The sequence below is a fragment of the Sceloporus undulatus genome, chromosome 3, assembly GCF_019175285.1.
Source record: "Sceloporus undulatus isolate JIND9_A2432 ecotype Alabama chromosome 3, SceUnd_v1.1, whole genome shotgun sequence".
NCBI classification, from domain to species: domain Eukaryota; kingdom Metazoa; phylum Chordata; class Lepidosauria; order Squamata; family Phrynosomatidae; genus Sceloporus; species Sceloporus undulatus.
Window position 1 is genome coordinate 26,667,111 of NC_056524.1, and position 20,914 is coordinate 26,688,024.

Consider the following 20,914-nt stretch of genomic DNA (forward strand, 5'->3'; position numbering starts at 1 on the left):
ACATAATACAAAATAATAATAAGACAACAAAATAACAATGGATCTTAACATTAATGTAGAATTAAATTCTGTCTCCTTTTTCCCCTTTGCTGAAATCTCCAAACAAATTTATACAGGGAAGAAATGCACTTATGGACACAAATGCAAGTACTACCATCCAGAAAGAGGAAATCAGCCTCAGAGGTCAGTAGCTGATGAACTTCGTGCCATGTCTAAGAACACAGCTGCCAAAGCTGCTGGTGAAGGAGGGCTGGTGAAGAGCAACAGTGTTCCTTGCAGCACTAAAATAGATAGCACTTCAGATCTTAAGCGAGCTGCTCCAAAGAGGCAATCAGATCCTAGTATAAGGACTCAAGTCTACCAAGACTTGGAGGAAAAGCTTCCCACCAAAAACAAATTGGAAACCAGGTCTGTACCTTCTTTAGTTAGTATACCGAATTCTGCTGCTACAAAGCTCCAAAGTACTGCACCTTTAAGCAATGGCCTTCCATCTGGAGTCCATTTCCCACCTCACGATCAAAGACCACAGGGACCATATCCCCCAGTGATGATGGCAACCAAAAATCCTGGAACACCAATGCCTTATGAGCAGTATCCCAAATGTGAGTCGCCAGTGGATGTAGGTTACTACTCTATGCTGAGTGCATATCCAAACCTAAGCCTCTCTGGTCCACGAAGCCCTGAGAGGCGTTTCTCCTTGGACATAGATTACAGAATCAGCTCTGTAGCCTCTGATTGTAGTAGCGAAGGGAGCATGAGCTGTGGCAGTAGTGATTCCTACATAGGCTACAATGATCGATCCTATATGAGTTCTCCTGATCCCCAACTGGAAGAGAATTTAAAGTGCCAACATATGCATCCCCATAGCCATGTAACTTCACAGTCTTTCTTGCAGAGCTACCATGATACACTGTCCAGGGTTCAGAGTTATAGTCCTGAAGAACCAAAGCATCATCACAAACCTCCACTTTCATACATGGCTGGACACCTTCAGCATCCCAGTGCTGGTGCTCGTTCAAGTTGTCCTGGTGACTACCCTGCTCCTCAAAGTTCCCAGCATTCAAAGAACATGCATCTGGGGAGAGCCCTTGTGTCCACAAGAGTAGACAGCATATCAGACTCACGTTTATATGATAATTCTCCACTAAGACAAAGAAAATCATACTCTGGTCAAGAAGGACTCAGTAGTTGGGATAGGCAGGGCTATGGAATGGATGCGTATAGCTTTCGTCAAACGTATTCCTTGCCCAGTAACCCCTCACAGCCATGTTATGAACAGTTTGCTTTCCAAAGCTTGCCTGAGCAACAAGATCAGCCTTGGCGGATACCTTACTGTGGAATGCCTCAAGACCCTCCAAGGTACCTGGATAGCCGAGAAAAAGTCTATATAAACCTGTGCAACATTTTCCCCCCTGACCTTGTGAGAATTGTTATGAAAAGGAATCCTCATATGACAGATGCTCAGCAGCTTGCTGCAGCCATTTTAGTGGAAAAATCTCAGCTAGGTTATTGATGACATGATGACAATGACGATGCATCTTTGTGGTGTCTATTAGTTCAGTTTCAGCTATAATGCTGAGGGAGGTTTGCTACACTAGCATTTGTGATCTCCTTCTCAGCAAGGAGGTTATATAGTAATCCATTTATGTGAAATACTGTGCCATGGAATCTGTATGTACAACCCCATGCATTGGAAGTGACAGGTTTGGTTTTAAATGCTTGTTCAACTTGTTTGTTTTTTTCATAACTGGAAGGTTTTTCCAGTTTAATATATTATTATATCTGTGTTCTCTGAATAGAATCTTTGGTGCATTGGGGTTTTATATGCAGCACTTTCTTATATTGTTACATATTTATATTGGGTGCTTTCTCCTTTGAGTACAAAAGAGTTTCTTTTCTAAACTGCAGAAAATTGAAGAGGATTTTATGCACCCAGCCAACGTTTTTTCTTCAAGCCAAGCTTATTATGAACTCTTTTTTATTGCAATTAAGTTATTTAATTTTATTGTGTGATCTTCACTGTGCTATAATCATTTTATTTATAGAAAACAAAGGTCTTATACAGCACTGACTTTATTTTTTAAGCAATTTGTGAGTTACCAGTTTTATCACTGAAATGGGTAACAATATATTAGTACTTTATAGTATGGCACTTTTTATTGGTTTTAATTGAAATTATTTGTTGATGACTGTTTATTTTTTTCTGCAAGCAGAAGCAATCAGTTATGAGAGAAACCTGCTATCACTAATTTATTATGTAGAAGGCAAAAGCCTTATGTGAAGTTTGGAAAATGTTCAGTTCATCTAATTCATAATTGCCTAAAAATAGACTGGTTTAGGTACCGACCGTATCCAGCTGATGTGTACTTCCATTCATTAGAAATGGCAATGAAATTGAAATTTGTGTTAGGTGTGTCTTTTGCTCCCCTAATTAATGTGCAGGTATAATGGACAAAATGCTTTTTTTTCCCATAAAAAAAACCTGTTTTTAAATGAACCCTAATTGTTTTCAATGCAATTTTTGTATATAAGATACTGTATATTTTTGTGCTATTTATCAAAGCTGACCTGAGAAGGCTTTATGTTGTGTTGAAGATATGCAACATTTTATTAACTGCACTACAGTAATAATAGTATTATAGCATTATAGCTGAGAATGTTATGATATCCTGGCTAGAATCCAATGGTATTGCTGATGGAAGCAGTTTTGTCTGCAGAACTGGAGGGAACTAGTTCCACCCACACCTACGGATATAGCTCCCATACAGTCTCAAATCTACTCTGGAGAATTGGGAAACCCTCCAGAGCAGATTTTTAAGCAACACCAAAGGCTGTAAGGGATAGGAAAGGAGGGGAAACTCCTGTTACACTAGTGGAACTGCAGTAGTGCAGTGCTGGATCCTAGTTTATGTAGACTATGTTCTCCAAGTTAGTTTGTTTGGCTTGTTGAATTACGTAGGTCTAATTCTCTCTAGAAACTACATAATTTTAAATGCAAATAGGATTGCCTCTTGTAGTATTTGTAAGGAAGATTTCTGGTTTTAAGTTATGGGTTCTGCTAGCTTCTTTAAAATGTAATTTTATATAGATAGATCTGGTAGTCAGTGACTTTATAGGCATTGCAGTCAGCTGCCTACACACTAGGATTCCCTGCAAAGCAACATACTGTGATGTTTCCCTAGTATACAGTGTTAAATTGCTGATAAATGTGTGTGCAGCTGTCACTTGAAGACCCTGTAGAACCAGAAAGTACCTTTACTGTTGATACAAATTGTATCTTTAACTATGAGAACTATTTTTATTTATAGATCTAATTTTAAACACATACACAGACACACACAGACACAAATGTGTATAGTTAATTTTTGAACTTTGGGCAACATTTTATCTCTTATTTTTTAAAAAAAGAAAGAAAGAAATCTAATGGTTTTTAAAACCAGAACTCCTCCTATATAGGAAATCATTGAGTTCTTATATCGTATACATTTTCCTCCTATTTAAAGATGCCTCTTTCTCTTGCTCTAAAACAATATCAAATGAGATCTTACCTAAAAATATTGGTAAAATGCTGCCTGAAAAGAATGTCCAAGCACCTTTTGAATAGGAAAACATTTTTCACTTCTTGTGCAACACTGTGTGTTGCAAGAAGTAGGATTTTGGTATACAGTAAATGCTCCTATAAAGCATTGTGCTTATAGATATATCCAATAATCTGAACCGTGTTCAGCAACTTTAATTCATGATTGCTCTTCTATACTGCTAATGAGATGGGATCTCATTTCTCATAGACCTGTCTTTGCCAACCTGGTACCATCCACGTGTGCTGGAGTACAACTCCCATTATGTTAGGTTGATGAGAGTTGTAATCCAATACAATTGGAGGACAAATGGTTGGGGAAACCTGTGTTAGGTTCCTCTGCCCTCCTGTAGGTGCTGTCTTATATTTTGTCCATCTCTCCTAAAAGAGAATGTATTTCCCATTTCTTCTTCTGGAATTGGGTTTTCACTATTTATATAGTATGTTTTAATTAAGAGATTGTACATAGTGTATTGTACACAAGCCTCCCTTCCCCTTTAAACAAATAGAATTTGTGCAAAAACCTAACTTGCTTGTTACTTGTAAAAAAAAAGATTCCTGGTGGACTATCTCCACAAGCAATAGTTGATTCATGTGCTGTTTTATGTCTTTATATTCTAACTTTAATGTTTTACTATTCCCCCAACTCTATATGCATGCCCTTCTCTAAGGTATAGTGGGATTCCTATCCCCAGAGAGTGTACAGTGTAGAAATTTATGTCTTCTGGACTGAGATCCTTTCATAAGTTGCATTTTCTGTTGGCTTGTGGTGCATTGCTTGCAGAAGCCTGACCAATAGGCTATAGGGTACAAAAAAAAGCTTGTCTGTGCATTGTATGCTACAATATGAACTCAGCTCTTTACATATTCATTTAATATGGGATGAATATTCATTCACATATACATACACATATACACATGTACAAATAAACAGTGTCTGCCAGTCTAGAGAGACCAGAACACAAAGCAGCTGTGCTTTATAAAATTCTTCTTCAGTCTTGAAGCTTGGTTTTGGCCTGCCTTGAAAAGTTAGTGGTTAAAAAGAAAACCTCACAGCTCCAGTGTGTTCTGCTGCAGGAGCTTCCCATTATTGTTTCTTAACTTTAAAAAACACTTTGTGCTTTGAAAGACTCAAATGCCTGGCCTCAGTACTTTTCCTGAAAGGAAATGTTTGCTGGCTCTTCTGTTATGTTGCTTTCTCTTAAACAGATCCTTAATTCTCTCAACTGATTTGGTTAAGCACAAGAATGTGCTGAGTTTAAGTTGCAAGAAGAATTTTCTAAAGAGAAAGCCAAGGAATTGTATGACATCTTTTATAAGTATGCAGCCACTGGGTTTATTCGCTTTACTTTTTTCTGTTTCATGCCTACTTTTTCCTATTATCCACATTGATTCCTTTTTGTTCCTCTTTCTTTGCCATACAAAACGGCTGATGGGGTACATCTCATAGAACCACTGAGAATTTGCAGATGGTGCTGGAGTGCAGCTCCCTGCAGCCATAGACAGGAGGTAAACAATAGTGAGGGAACATGAGAGCAATGGTCCAAAAGAAATCTAAGACCACTGTGCCCAATCCTGAGCAGTGCTACTCAAACCAGTGGTCCTTGGTACAGTGCAGATTCCTGAGCCAATGGCTGCTCATCCCTGGCCAATTTCCAGGAAAGAAGGAAACAATGGCACAAATGCTCAGTGGCACACTGGGAAACAATAGTTGATCCCCCACATCAGATATCCTAAGAAGCACAGTTCTGGAGTATATTTTAATGGGTTTCCAGAAATGGCATTACACTTTAAAAAAGAAAAGAAGGGGAAATGATATTACTATAGAAATTCCAGACTTGTTTTAGGTCCATTTCTTAGTGTTGACACAGAGTAAGGTCCAAACACATACAGTGAAAATTACATCAACTCATACATGGGTAAAGGGGTAAATAGTCACTTTTGTAACTGTTAAAGTTAAAACATACTACATTTAGAAGTCACAATTGCTGTAACTGATCATACCATTTGGTTATATTGGGAGAAATTTGATCTCATAGTGGTCTGTACCACCCTATTCTCTTCCTTCACCCCAAAGTAATTAGCGTAGCAACTCAGATCCAGAGCTGGAAAAGAGGAAAGAGTTCCCTCAGACTTGAAGTGATGCCATAGAAATAGAAAGGTGAGTGGGCGTTTCAGGTCCAAAAGGTGGCAGGGGAGGTTAGTTAAAAATAGGTGTCTTGGAAGAGATCACATTGCAAAACAAAAAAAAGCTTATTACTTTTCCCCATAAGGTTTCAAACATAGGAAGCAGTTGTGAAGCTGAATCCTGGCATTCCAAGATTTCAGGCAAGAGTGCGACTGGGCATACCCATCTGGACCCAAATGTTTCCATTCTAATAGGTCCCCCAACTGGACCTGTTTTTAAGGTGCAGCAATTGAATCTAGATTTAGTCCTCGTGTAAATCCATTAAATCAATGAGCTTTAAATTAGTAGTGACTGAAGTTCCATTGACAATCAGTCTACACTTAACTTTGATTCCAGCATTCTTCACTCCACCACCTATTTATATTCGTAACCCCTTTTAAATTTTCTTTGCACTTCTGATTAATATGCTGGTTTTCCTTCTGAGCTCTTTTTATATTTCATTTAGGAAGATGAGTTTCTGTTTGCATTTAACGCTTGATGCACTGTTTTGTTCACTGAAAATGGATGTAGTCATCCAACTCAATACTAAAAATTAAATATTGAGGCTTTTCTCCTTGGAGTCTTGGTCTCCCTCTCTTTAAAAGTTGTTAGCTATCTGACAAGAAGTGAGAAAATAATGTGAATGTCATAATTGTAGGGTTTTGATATCACTATGGAGTCACTATGATGTCATTCATCATAGTGACATCAGTAAATCAACAGTAAAAGTTATGTTTCATCAAATACAAAACAACACTCTGGATCTAAAATGTTGCATGACATTTTAAATGTAGACTGCAATAGAGTACATCTGAACTGTGATTTCATGGATACTTTTATTCTGCTATAAGTGCTAGCTGCTTTGCTTCCTATCTTTCTAAAAAAATTTGCTGTTCTTTCTTCTTTCAACCTTTCCCATTTTGCTTTCTGTGTTGTTTTCTTTGTCTGCATTCTTCTTTTCCAAGTCCTTAATCCTTGTCATGAACTCTCTTTAGTTCCTCCTCATCTTCCTTCTCTCTGGACTTTTGTTTTCTATTTTACTTCACTCTGACTAGCCATACCAATGTCCATCCTACCCCTTCTGTACTTGTTTTCTTTTCACCCCTAATCTTGCTGCCTGAAAGCTTCATATAGAGGATATCCACTTATTAAAAATAAAATGTGATAAACTTTTGGGCACTGCCTAATGTCGTGTAAGTATTATATTCTGTTTTATTCAAACTTTATTCATCTTTATTTTAAAAATAGGTTAGGGAAATATTTATTTTTGATATATTGTCTATCTGAATATTATTTAATCCTTTTATTTAAAATAAGGAAGTGAAAGGACTACTCTTTTTTCCTATTTTAGAATGTGACGGTGGGATATTTTATAAGAGAACTTTACACAAACTTCTAGCCATATATATATTTTAAAACAATAACAATTTTAGCAGATGATCTCCGTTTTTATAATTTTTAAATGTCAGAGATTTTTAAGGGATGAGTGGTTGTTGGTATAGATTTTGCACACCCTGCTTACTCCTTTGTAGTCCAGTGCAGATGAATCTGCATTTAGCAATTGTAAACAAAATTTTGTGTTACTAATAAAGCTTTAATTGCACTAGAAGTTTCATCTTGAGTGACACCTGGTATGATGATCAAATAGGGTACATGCCATCTGTTGGCATGTAATCTTTTTATAGTGTGTACTTACCCAAAGTGTTGAAATAATTATCTGTTTAAGTAAATTAGACATGGTCTGTAGCATTTCTGAGTTAACGAAACTAACTTAGTGTTGAAATGTTAGATGAATGCATAATTACTATTATAAGGGATAATATTCTTAAATTAAGTGATAATAGTATTATGTAGAATATAGCAAAAAGTATTTTTGGGGACTGAATTTAATCCTTTTTTTAAAAAAGCAACATTATAGGAATATGTCTATTTATGGGTAAGCTCTCTCTTGCCATTCAAGGTATTGTGTTAATGACAAATTCCACTGTTACATGCATCTATGGACATGTCTGAACCACCTATAATCCTGTTGCCCAGTCTAGTAAGCCCTTTGTTCCATTATGGATAACTGTGGTATTGGCTCCATATTAGGGCAGCAGGGAATTTCCTTGCCACTGACACCACTGCCTGTTCATTTGCCCTCTTCCTCTGGCTTCCCTTACCTCCACTGACCAGGAGAGGGAAGTTGTTGCTCCTTTCTTATATTGCTTTTGTAAAAGCTTAAAAAACAAAAAGAGGAGCAGATGAACGAAGTTCCTAGAGATGAGCAGTTTCCAGCAGTGTTAAATGGTGATGCTGACCCTACACACACGATTTTTTTTTTACATTGTTCCATTCACTTCACTGAAAATGCAACTTCATGCACTACAAAAGGATATGTACCTCATCCATTAAGCAAACAGGAGTTCATATAAACCATGGATGCTCACTTATACAGATCTATCTAAAGCCATGGTGGCGAACCTATGGCACTCATGCCTCTCTGGCACGCAAAGCCATTACTGAGGGCATATGGAAAGAGAGGAGTGTCTCCAGAGACAGCTAAAGACCTGTTCCTTCACCCCGCCCTCCCATGCCAGGGATGTCTCTGGGGAAGTCCCACCCCTGGAAGACCTGCTCCTGGAAGGTAGAAATCCCACCCCACCCCCAGAAGGTGGAAGTCCTGCCCCTTGGAAGTCTCACTCCCTGGCACCTGGTAATACCTGGTGCGGGAATGCCTTTGAGTTTGGGCACTTGATCTCTAAAAGCTTCACCATCACTGATCTAAAGCATAAACTGAAATGATTGCAAGATGTTGGGATGATATGCGTGAGAGAGAAACAAGAGATAAGGAATGCCCAAAATGTATTGATCCTTATTTAGTATACAGTAGACATTTTCATTGTGCTCAGTATTATGGTGTTACACCATTGAAGTGCTGACAGCTTAAGGCATTTAAGCGATCACTGATACCCACTGGCATTTCTGACATATGAGACATTTATTTTTAAATGTGGTTATTAGCAGTATACACATTTTAGATATTTGCTGTAGTATACATTTATGGAAGGATATCCAATGAATTTTAAAATGTGTATATTTCTTGCTTGTAAATATATATACACACACACACACACACACACACACTGTTGGGAACAGAACCCAGCGAAGTGACAAAACATAGCAAATTTTTGGGCTTCAGAATGGATTTATTCAAGTTTCTTATTTTGGCACCTTTCAAATGTGTAACCATTTTTAAATGTTCCATATTTGGTTTTGTGTGTCTGTGTGTGTGGTCTATTTCAATTCCTATGCAGACACTTCTGTATTTTGAATTTTAAATTACCCTGCAACTACATACAGGTTTGTAGATTTCTGGGAAGAGAACAACAGATGTTTCACTGATGTGCCTAGGTTATTAGCACTCTGTTCCCACTATTACTATTATTTTATTTGATCTGGTGGGGTTTTAATACATATTTGGAAACTCTTAGGAAAGAAGTTTGTGTGTGTATGAAACTTCTGGTGAAGTGCTTGTTAATAATCTTTTCCACTGGCTGTTGTGAACATTCTCTGTGATCTGCCTATTTTCATCTAATAATGAAGTCCTTGGACAGGATTTATATGAAAGCAATGGCAAAGCATGTACATAGATTCTGTTCTCAGACCAAATAATAAAAATGCCTAGGTTTTCTTCCCCTCATGGTTGGGCTGTGTTTGTTTCATATCACTGACCTTGCTAGAAGAGAACAAAATTATAAAAACACATTCAGTCTGTAATGAAATGGTTGAGTTATTAAATTTAAATTGCTTGAGTTGGCTTGGTTTAAGGAAATTCCTCTAACTGATCAAATCATTTAAAAATATATTAAATGGGCAGTAGACGGTTGGCTTCTTTTAATTCAAGGATATTATTCTTAGACCCTCTTTTTGTTCCCACCACCACTGAACTTTTTTTTACTAAAAACTAGTGTATACTGGTACTTCAGATGCATCCTCAGTCATACAGCAGGAGATTTTATATGAGAATCTTAGAATGAGGACAGTTCACTTATTTCATTCATTGCTACTACTGACAGTTCGGATGTGAAATGCTACTTGTGGCCCTGGTAGCAGTCTGGCCCTGGTAGCAGTTACTTGGCCTCAGGATTAGTAGTGAGCCATCTCACAGGATTTACATGAAGATACTTACGCATTTCTAAGTTCCTCTGTATTTTACATTCTACACTGAAAGAGGGAACAGCACCCAAAAGATCTCTTGTCTCCTGAGATCATACACTGGGTTAAATGGAACATTGGCATCAGTATGTATATTGATTCCTTGATATGGCAAGTTCACTGGAAAAACCTCTTGTGAACTGCTATACGTGTACAGAACATACATATATATTTATAGTTACAGAATTCATGTAACATTTAGAGGGGAGTAGTAGTAGTGATATAAAACATTGCTCCATTCAAAGACAGTAAAATGGCTTCTTTTGAGATCATGCCAACATATGTCTGCTGAGACTATTTGTTTTTCCCATAGTGCTTTAAGAGAATAAACCAGACATTACTGGGAGGTTCTTGCCAAATGAAATGTTGATGAATGTTTCAGTTCAGGAAAGAGAAACCAGTGAAAGGACGGTCAAACTTAAACAGCTATATGGCTGCATATTTCATTGCACTGTGCCATGGAAGCACATCAAATATGAAAGAATGTGCTTAATTCTGTGATTGACATTTACTGTTGATCGCCTCTTTCAAGCACTGTAGATGAGAGGTCTTTAGACCAGGGGTGGGGAAAGCAAAGGCCATGGGCCACATGCAGCATCTGGGGCCCCATTTTGTGGCCACCAAAGCTTCCATATCTCCCCATGGCCCTTGTAAGGTTGCCCACATAAGCTTTAAACTGTTGGTAGAATTTGAACAACACTCCACAACCGCTAATATGTACACTTTTTCATCTACCGTGGAGAAAGATTTTCATAGATGTGGGTGAAGTGAGGACCCTGGGACTACACACAGACCCCCAAATTGTTTTTGCAATGTCTGACCCCTCTAGATTCCCTGAACCACCAATTTCATCTCACTCCAAAAGGTGAGTTGCCTTGAGGAACAGCACTTCAATTATTAAATAAATTGCAACAGTTCTGTTGCACTCTTTATTACTTTGTTTAAACTGAAGGAGACTTCTTGCCACTTTTGATTTTGTTTGTTTTCAACTGTTCCCATTTTAGCAATCTCTGCGACTCCCCCAGGGAGTCTTTGGAAGAGAGCTGGCCCCAAGGCTCACTACTGTTTTCCATACATTTTCTGAAGAAAAACCAGGAAATAAGAATACAGTATTCTTTTTATTTTAAAATGGCTGGATATATGGCATGATTTCCATTTGCAGAATAAACACTGTAAACCTGAGATTAGTGTAAAGCAAATGTCAAATTCTATAGCTATGTCTTGAAATCAGTCTTGTTAATCAATGTAATGTGCATTATTAGTAATGGCCCCCAGGCAAGCCTTATTTATATGGTGGCCCAGACCACTTTCTGAACGTAAATTAAAATGTACCCCTTACTGAGAGACGACTGGGAACTGTAGTCCAAAAAAAGGAACTTCCACACCTGCATAGAAATCACTAGATGTCTCAAAATTACTGCTGCTGATTGCTTGTCAGGATGAACATCTTTCTGGTGCGAGGAGGTCTGGAATGCCAGGACTTTTCATCCTTAATTTTAAGAATCTGTTGTTTTATTTTTTTTTCCATATCCTGCACTCCAGCCATATGGTTTAATCTGTCTGTGCAGACAGGTTGTGAAGGATCAGTTCACTGAAGTATCCAGACAAGACAAGTACCCAGTCTTTCCTTACCATATTTCTGCTGTCATTGGTTGTGTGTTGTAGCCATTCAGATCTCTTCCAGTTCATCTTACTGTCCATGTTCCTTCCAGGGCAGAGAGATGTCTGTTGTGTTCCCATTAACCTGTTTTAGCTACTGCTTATGTGTTATGATTTCATAGAAATGAAGGGAAAGGAGATTTACTGTACAAGTACACAAGGAAAAATATATTTGGCTCAGTGTGCTTAAAATAACAGGACTCTTATCTTCACGGCAATACATATAGGTGTAGCTACAGATGGGCAGATAATGGGCAGATTCTTCTTGAGTTGTTATGCCAACATAACTCCTGTAACAGTAATTGCACTGTTTAGACACTTGTGCAAGGAGGAATGCAATACCCCTTTACATTCCCCATGCAGACACAGTGCCACACTGACATAGCTCTGGCCTGTCATGACTGGAAAACCACAGGAATGTACTCAGTTGGAAAGCTGTTAGCCACACTGACCTTCTGCCACTGTTAGCCTCCATCCATGTAAGTATGCCAGCAATGGAACGTAAGGACAAGAAAGGTCTTGCTCAAGACTCATGGCGACCCTATGAATGAGACATTTCCAAGACACTCTATGCTCAGCCATTCTGCTCAGGTCCTCATGGTTCAAGCACATGACCTTCCTGACTGAGTCTAATCATCTGTCATGTCTTCCTTTCTATCACCCGCCACCTTTGCTAGCATTATTGTCTTTTCTAGTCAGTTCCCTGGGCAAAGTGTGACCGCCTCAGTTTAGTTACCTTAAGCCCCATACAGACAGGCCAAAATAAAGCTGCTTCAGGTCACTTTGGAGATATGCTATTTAAATGATGCATGCATCCTAAGAGTCTGAAAGTTGTGCCAAAGCTGCACTCCAATCCTTAGGACTGGATCGTGGCTTTGGTGTGGCTTCTGGACTCTTAGGACACATGCATCATTTAAATAGCATACCTCCAAAGTGACCCGAAGCAGCTTTATTTTGGCCCATCTGTATGGGGCCTTAGTCTTCCAGGAGAGCAGCCTTTATCTGTTAAGTGATGTATTTGTTTGTCTTTTTGGCCATCCACTTCTCCAACACTACATCCCAAATGAGTTGATTTGCTTGTATCAGCTTTCTTCACAGTCCAGCTTTCATATCTGAACATGGTGATGGGGAATACAATGGTGTGGACAAACCTGACCTTAGTGTTCAGTTTTATGTTCTGGTGCCTTTTTTTTGTGTCTTCTGGTTTCCCGCAGCATAGTTATCAGTTCCAGTCAACCTCTACAAGGTATTGATGAATAACATCACAAATGGGTTTCTTAGATCCCAGGTTGGAGAAAGTTTGTCTTAGGCCTTAATTCTGTTGCTGTGCCTTGGCATTGTACAGCCAGCAAGTGACTTATGCTTCAGGAACACTGTACCACCCATCCTACATTGTCCCTGCCTTATGCCCTTGAGCTCAAGCGTTTTAATAATTATGTGAAACCATAAATGCAGAGTATATGAATAGGATGGAGCTCAGAAAGAACTAGATCCTGGTGAGAAGTAATAACGTCAAGATATTGCTGCAGACTTCACACTCTTCATGCCTTCATAACCATCAATGTAATGTACATTACTTATCGGCAGTGGAGCGGGGGCAGCCCCACAAACTCCATTTCTAGTGGAAAGGGTACAGCAGAGTCATGGATCAAAATATACTAAAATCCAAAACATACATTACTTCGATACCCTTAAGGCAATCCAAAGGTTGCAAAATTCATTACACAAGCTTTTGAAGCTCACAGGCTTCTTAGTCAGGCATACATGTTAAAAGTAATTTTAGGGGAATAAATGTGGTGATGGAAAGTCACAATGCTGCACCTTCCTTGAGGTGTTAAAGCTGAATTTAAGATGGTGTGGGAAGGAAGTTTGATGAAGGAAAAGGCTACATCCTTTGCTGGCTATTGTTGGTATTTGAGAAACAAAAGCATGTCAAAGCAGTAAACAATTTGCTCAAAGGCAACTCCTTTGGGATCTAGTCCAGATTTGTCATGTGCAAGACGACATGCCACTTGGTAGGCTTGCAAGTTTGCTGCCTTACTTTCTTTTTTTCCTGCATGGGCAAACCAGCTGTGTGTGTGTGTGTTTCTTTGGTCTTGGATGCAGACCTGGGTGGTTGCAGCAGGGAGAGACCTTCTTGTGCCAATAAAAACTTCAGCAGCATCTTCAGCCTTCTGGCCCTGTGATGCATGTGGAGGTTATCACCTTGCAGATCCATAATGATGTCATGTCCTACTGTTTAATTGGGGCAGTCTTAATTGTGGCCCAAAACTGGCCCTGGCAGGGAGTAGACAACGTCATTAGCAATAGTATTTACATTTCTATATCGCTTATCCATGAACTCAGCACTCTCTAAGCAGTTTATAATCTGTAAGCCAATTGACCCCAACAAGCTGGATATTTATTTTACTGATCTATAAAAGGATGGAAGGCTGAGTCAACCTTGGAGCCCTGGGATCGAACTTGGAACCTTGCGCCCACAGTACCAGCATTAACCGTTGCGCCTCCAGTTCTCATTAGTGATTGGATAGTAAGTCAAAATGCATCGTTCACTCTCAAGAGCTTCATCTCACTTTTCTACTTTGCTACTCTCTAAACATCCGCATTGATTAAATTAAATATTAGGAGAGGTAAGGCATGGGGAGGAGAGAGGGAACTGGGGAAGAGAGTATTTGGGGATGTGTGTTAGCATGTGTGGAAATCTCCCAGCCCTAGAACATCCCTCCTCATCCAAAATTGGATGTAACCCTAGGGTTGACAAAGGTTGTGCACGCTTGACTTAAAGCCTTGTTGTGTGTGGTATCTAAGAGAATGGGAAATAAGAAGTAACAGGAGCCCTGCTGCATCATCGAAAGGCCTAACTAGTCTGGCAGTTTGTTCCTACAGTGGCTAACCAAATACCTCTATTTGTGGAGCAGCAGCCTTCTGTTCAGGCTCCCAAACAATCAGTACTGAGAGGCTTATGGTAACTTTTCTTTGCCTTTCAGCAGTTTGCAAATTAATTACATACTTCTTAAACTTTTTAAAATGGAGAACACAGATTTCCAGTGGTTTGAAATGTAGTCTTTTGTGTGTTGCAGTTTTTTTAGTTTTGGTTTGAGACTCCAAGAGACCAGTGTTCAAATCCCCACTCGGCCATGGAAACCCACTGGGTGACCTTGGGCAAGTGACACACTCTCAGCCAAAGAAGGAGGCAATGGCAAACCTCTGAAGAAATGTTGCCAAAATAACACCTAGGATAGGATTGTCTTAAGTTGGAGTCAACGTGAAGGCAGATACGAACAACAAACCAGATCTCAGGGGGCAGGTTCTGATGTAAAAACTTACCTGGTTTTATACACCACATCACAAAAATATTGAGAATGTGGATCCTAACCTATTGGAACTTGTGTGAACTCTTTCGGCCCCTCAGTGCTTGAGTTTTAAGAGTATTTGCTAGAAGGAAGAGGACTTGCAGGGAGCAAAATTGACGACCAGGATAAAAATGTGTGTGCATGTTTGCCTTCAAGTCACCTGTCATCCCCATGTATTCAATAGGGATTTCTTATACAATGAATACACTGGAGCTGATTTTGTTGATTCTTTCCAATGAAATATAACCTGTAACACCTGCTATTCGTTAGCTCCCATCCAAGTACTAACCAGGGCTGACCTTGCTTAGCTTCCAAGATCAGGCAGGAGATGGTGCCTTTAGGGTACTTAGGCTGTGGATAAAAATGCAACTGAGAAATGTTCCTGTGACCTGCAGAGGTACAGCTCTTATTTCTGAAGTTGCCAATGAACTAACATGGTCTTGTTTCTATAATTGTCACTTTCCCCCTTCATCATTCCCATGACTAAAAATAGCACAAACGTACTTTTGTCTTCTTCAGTGCATTATTCAGCATGTCTTCACCCGGCATGGCATGGCAGAGGAGATAGAATGGAAGTCTCTCCATGGTCAATCCTGCCCTTTCCTATGAATGTCTGGAAGGAGCGTGAATATTTCACAAGGTGCTTTTCTCCACTCTGATTCATTCAGACTGATTCATTCAGTAATATTGACTGCAGAACCATGCTGTCAGGTTCGAGCGAAACCATGGACTTGCCAACAAATATGGGACAAAAGAGAGCTCCTGGAAAATCACTCAAGAATGTCCCTTCCTGCTTTGTGACAGTGTTTTAAGAGAGAAAGTGGGTGCACATCCCAGATACAGCCCCAAATTGCTACTGCCATGGCTTCTAGGAGCCAGCGAGTTCACTGCAGGGCATTTCATACGCTGACAAAAGGGCTCAAGTCCACAGATGCTTTTGGCTTTCTGGCTTGTGCAGAAGGGGGGGCGGTCAAGCCATCTGCCTGTCCTTGTTCTAGGCAACAAGGTCAAGCAAGCGGGTCTGTTTCCGTCAGGTCAGTTTCTTAGCTTTGGTGCAAGTTTGCCTTGAGGGCAAGCATGACCAGCTGTTTAAAAAATTTCTAATGGAGCCAAATTGAAGTTCTGAGTATTAGGGGGCGATCTGCACAAGAAACAGAAAGGTACGCATTCTGCTTATTATTATTTTCCTTTTAAGATGACTTTTAGATTCTCCAAGCCAGTAATTCTATTTCAGCACTGAAAAAGCCTGAGCTACTACTACATTCATTGGTGTTGTCCTCCAACCTCCCCATTTGACTGGTATTCAGTGCTAGGAGGTTGTTGAAGGCAAATGGCATTAGGCAGAACAACCAGTATAATGTTTATAAAGTGCTGGACTTAATTCTTCTGGGTCATGGAAGTATGCATATGACCATGGTCTAATTTCCTTCAGTGATACATTTATGTTCATCTATGCTAGGATGTTTGTTCTCTCGCCTGTTTGTTGCTTGTTAATGTCAGTTAATTGGGATCAAACACTGATCAGAATGGAGACTGCAGTCAAGAAACCAGAAGAAGACTAAGAATGGAAAGGGCAGCCTTGAAAGAACTAGAAAAATTCCTAAAGTGAAAAGATATACACTGAGCATTTAAGGCAGAATAGTCCAAGCCATTATATTCCCCATTACCATGTATAGATGTGAGAGCTGAACAGTGAAAAAAGCCATCAGGAAAACAAACAAACAAACAAACAAAAAACAAAATCATTTGAGATGATGTACTGGAGAAGAATGCTGAGAATACTGTGGACAGCCAAAAAGACACACAAATGGGTCCTTTGTGAAGTCGAAGGCTTTCATGGCCAGTATCCATAGTTTTTTGTGGGCCATCTGTGGCTGGCATCTTCAGAGAAACATGCTGGCGAAACAACAGGAATAAAATGGGTCCTTGATCAGATCAGGCTTGAACTCTCTCTGGAAACCAAGATGACAAAACTGAGGCTGTGGGACTTTGGCTGCATCCTGAGAAGGCACAACTCATTAGAAATGATAACAATGTTAGGGAGTGTAGAAGGCAGCAGAAAAAGAGGAAGACAACATGCTAGATGGATAGACTTAACTGGGGGCTCTAGGCATGAATTTACAGAACCTAAGCAGAGCAGTGGAGGACTGGGGGTCTTGGAGATGTCTCATCCACAGTGTTGCCATGAGTCATGACCAGCTCAACAACTATGCCAGTTAAGATAATATTATCTATCTAGTTTTTTATATTTCCATTTCCACGTGTCTCACTAATTACATCCTCCCATCCCAACCATGGATATAAAAATAACTAAAGCAACAGGCTGTGCCGCTGATAAATGGGCAGCAGTCCACAAAAGCTTATCCATTGAAAGGTGTATGCAAAGGGAGAAGCTAGTAGCATGAGCTTTTGTAGAGTTGAGCCTACTTCCTCAGGTGCATAGGGGTGTCTTTGAATTCTATCAAATAAAGCTGTTAGTCTACCATATAATAATTAGGGATGCATAGGGATATCACTGAAACCTACCATATAAAATTGTTAGTCTTTTAAAGTAGATACCGTTGGCTTAACAAGGGTAAATTGAAAAACTGTTGGTTTTGCTGCAAAAGACTGACACGGCTGTCCCCTCAAAAACTTTGAAAGGTATTTCATGATGCAGGGGGGAGAATTGTCAGTCCAGTGTGGCAAATGTTTTTCCCCCTTTTAACACCAACCTTGTACTTCTCAACATAAATTATTTCCACATCCTCCCATGAGTAGCTACTGTTTTGTTTCCCTAATAACCTTTAAATAGTATTCCTCTCTAATACTAGAGGACATATGTGTGAATAAATGGTTTGAATGCCCCTGCCATACTCCCGTGACAAATAAATACAGAATTGATTCATCAGACAAGAACTTTATCTTTTGTTCTCGTTCTTTGGATCCACTTCCCCAAAATCTGAACATTTGTAACAAGCATCTGCCTTAAAAACTTAAGTCTACCCTCTCCTGTAAGTTTGCCAGGTTTTCCAAACAACAATATGGGACATATCTCTTGCGCCATATCAGTTCAAAGTTGGTTGATATACTGTACATGTGACATGCCTATATAAACCCCACCTAAGTATTTTGAGAGGAGGACATCTCATGATTCCCATTAGAGTTCCAGATTCCCATTAGAGATCTTGCAGGAGCCCAGGAACCTTCACAAGAGGCCTTTAATTTGTGGAGCTTGAGGCAGGCTTTATATATAGATATCCATCATCTGCTACTTGCCTCAGTCACCTGGGCCTGTAGAGCTGAGAGAAGGAATAACAAGTGCCATCTGCACTTGCAACTGGCAAACCAGTATTGAGATGAAATTTGAGGTAATTTTGCTGCATAAAAAATGTCTGTAATCAGTTTGTTGTGATAATGGCTGGCACACATGCCCTCTACCTGCTGTCCCTAGATCAAAAAACATGGGATTTGGTGCAACTGTGCCCTAATGACAAACGTATATGCAATTCGCAGACCATCAAGCTATGGTCATTTGAACTAACTCCCCCCTGATTCCATCAGCCCAGGACCTTGGATTTGGATTTGAACTCCTAGCATTTTTCATCATTAGCTATGCTGCTCTGGGCTACTAGAAGGTGCAGTCCAATGACACATGGATGCCTGGACTTTATCAATAGTAATAGTAATAGTAATAGTAATAGTAATAGTAATAATAATAATAATAATAATAATAATAATAATAATTTATACTCCGCCTCTCCATTAAGATCAAGGCGGATGATCAATCCCTGCACTATATCATAAAAAGGAAGGCGGGTTACAGACCACCGAAAAGCGGTGGTTTGCTGCCGCCGCCGGTTGCAGCATCTGGGAACCGCAGCAGCCAAACGGCATGGTTCCCAGATGCTGCAAAGAAGGAGCGCGAAAATCACGCTCCTTCCTGGGCCCCGGATGTGACGCCGCGAGGCGCTAGTCACGCATTCGCGGCATCATATCTGGGGCGCGACGTGTGGACGCAGAGCATCCGATATGTCAAGATGGTGGCAGCCATGTGGAACGGCTGCTGCCATTTCGTACGGACTCAGTCCGTGCTAGGGTTAGGGGCGTCTGTAAGAGACACCCCTTTCTAACCCTAGCATGGACTGAGTCCGTCCTAGGGTGCCCATCTGTAATGGACCCATGGGAGGGAAGGGAAGGCAAGGGAACAGAAAAGGGAAGGGATCTTTAAGTTCAGACTCCGTTCAACCCCTGCCATCTCATGTATTGAAAGTAGATGTAGGAGAAGGCAGAGGGTTTATGGAGAATAGCTCAGCTGGCATAGCTAGTAGGCAGTGATGCTTGGAGGGCTGTCACCTTCTGTGTATGAATACATGCACTAGCCATTTTCATCAAATAGGGAAGGGCCATAAGTAAACCAAGTCATTCTTCAGCTAGAGAACGTTTTGAGCATTTAACTAATTTTATTTAAAATATTTCTAAATTTCCTCTCAATTCCCTTACAGCTTAAGATGAATTAAGCACAATAAAATGCAACTATCCCTAACAGAAACTAACAACTACTTAAGAAATAACATAATAAAACAAGAACCTATCAAAAGCAAAGAGCATCTTTAATCAGTGAAACCACCAACAACTTGGCTTTTACCAGCCACTTCGAGGCCAGTATGGAGACAGCCCACCTAGCCTTCAAGAACAAAATTCTGCAACAAAATTACTGCTACAAAGAAGGCCCCATCTAGAGCCCCCATCCCCTTATCCCTCCAGGAGATAATGTCTTCTACCAAAACAGGTTCTCATGGGAAAGAGTGGTCATAGAGATATCTTGCCCTTAAGCCAGTTGGGGCTTTTAAGGTGAGAACCAACATCTTGAACTGGGCTTGCAAACAAATAGGAAGCCAGCAGAACTGTTTCAAGACTAGTGTTGTATTGTCTCTCTAGAATACACCCAAAAAAAAATCTGGCCACAGTATCCTGCGCTACTACTACTTTATGAACACACTGAAAGGAAAGTTTACAGAGGACTAGTGCAGATGGGCATGAAAGAATGGCCTAAGTCCACTCTGACCAGAGGTGAGTTGGAACCCCACTGACCACACAGATCGCTACCAAGGAAGGCCATGCACACAGTGGCTGAACTGTGCTGCCAGAAGCCAGATTATCCCAGTTCCTTTTTGCTACAGTCCCAAGGACCAGTGCGCAGGTTTGGAGCAGTGTGTGCACCATGCCTCCATAGTGGCTGGAAGCCACTTTATTTTGGCTGTGTGTTTCACCCAATAGGTTGCATGAAGGTAACCCGAACTCAACGTGATGAAGGCATGGAGAGTGTACCTAGAGGCCACCTTCACAAGGAAGGGATGCTGCACATGCAGCAGCTGAAGCTGGACAAAGGTCCAGCTTGCCATTGGCCACTACCTTCCCAGGCAGGAACAGTGGTAGATCCAACCCTATGGAGAGCAGATTGTCCTCCCAGTCCTAGGTTGCCCTTGCCACTAAATAATAGGATCTGTCTGGTTTAAACCACCATTTATTCAAATACCTTTCACTGAATGCAGAGAATGGTTCAGAACTTCCATGTGTACCTTCTGCTCCTGTCCAACTGAAAAAACAGTAATCTGTAGTTGAGTCATATCAGTCTGCTGAGGCCAAAGTAATACTGGACATGAGAGCAAGAATCGTGTTGCTGAGCTGCAGCTCCCAGCAGCCCTAATTAGCATAGCCAACAGTGGGGAATACGGATGGTTGCAACCCAACCACACCCAAAGGAAAGTGTAATTACAACCCCAGTTGCAACATCATTAGGTTTATCAGCATCTTGAAGAGATAGCAGTCCTCTCCTCCTCTGTCTAATATCACAGAAAGTGATTTGAATACAAATAGTGTTGACACTTGTGTTGATTTGTTAGTGTTAGAAATCAATTGAGCAGCTCCTCTACTCCTCTAATTATGGCCCACTCACAGTCTTAACCTCTAGCAAAAATC

At 40.2% G+C, this 20,914-nt stretch overlaps 1 protein-coding gene across 5 annotated transcripts in view; it reads left to right on the top strand.

The window, feature by feature from the left end:
• Positions 1–9,419, top strand: part of ZC3H12C (zinc finger CCCH-type containing 12C) — a 65,484-nt gene extending 56,065 nt beyond the window's left edge. For all 5 annotated transcript variants that reach the window (XM_042458976.1, XM_042458977.1, XM_042458972.1 and 2 more), the window contains one exon: positions 117–9,419. In XM_042458976.1, the coding sequence (XP_042314910.1) occupies positions 117–1,513 (1,397 nt within the window). In that variant the 3' untranslated portion in view covers positions 1,514–9,419. The remainder of the gene's footprint in view (positions 1–116) is intronic.
• The last annotated feature ends 11,495 nt before the right edge of the window (positions 9,420–20,914 follow it).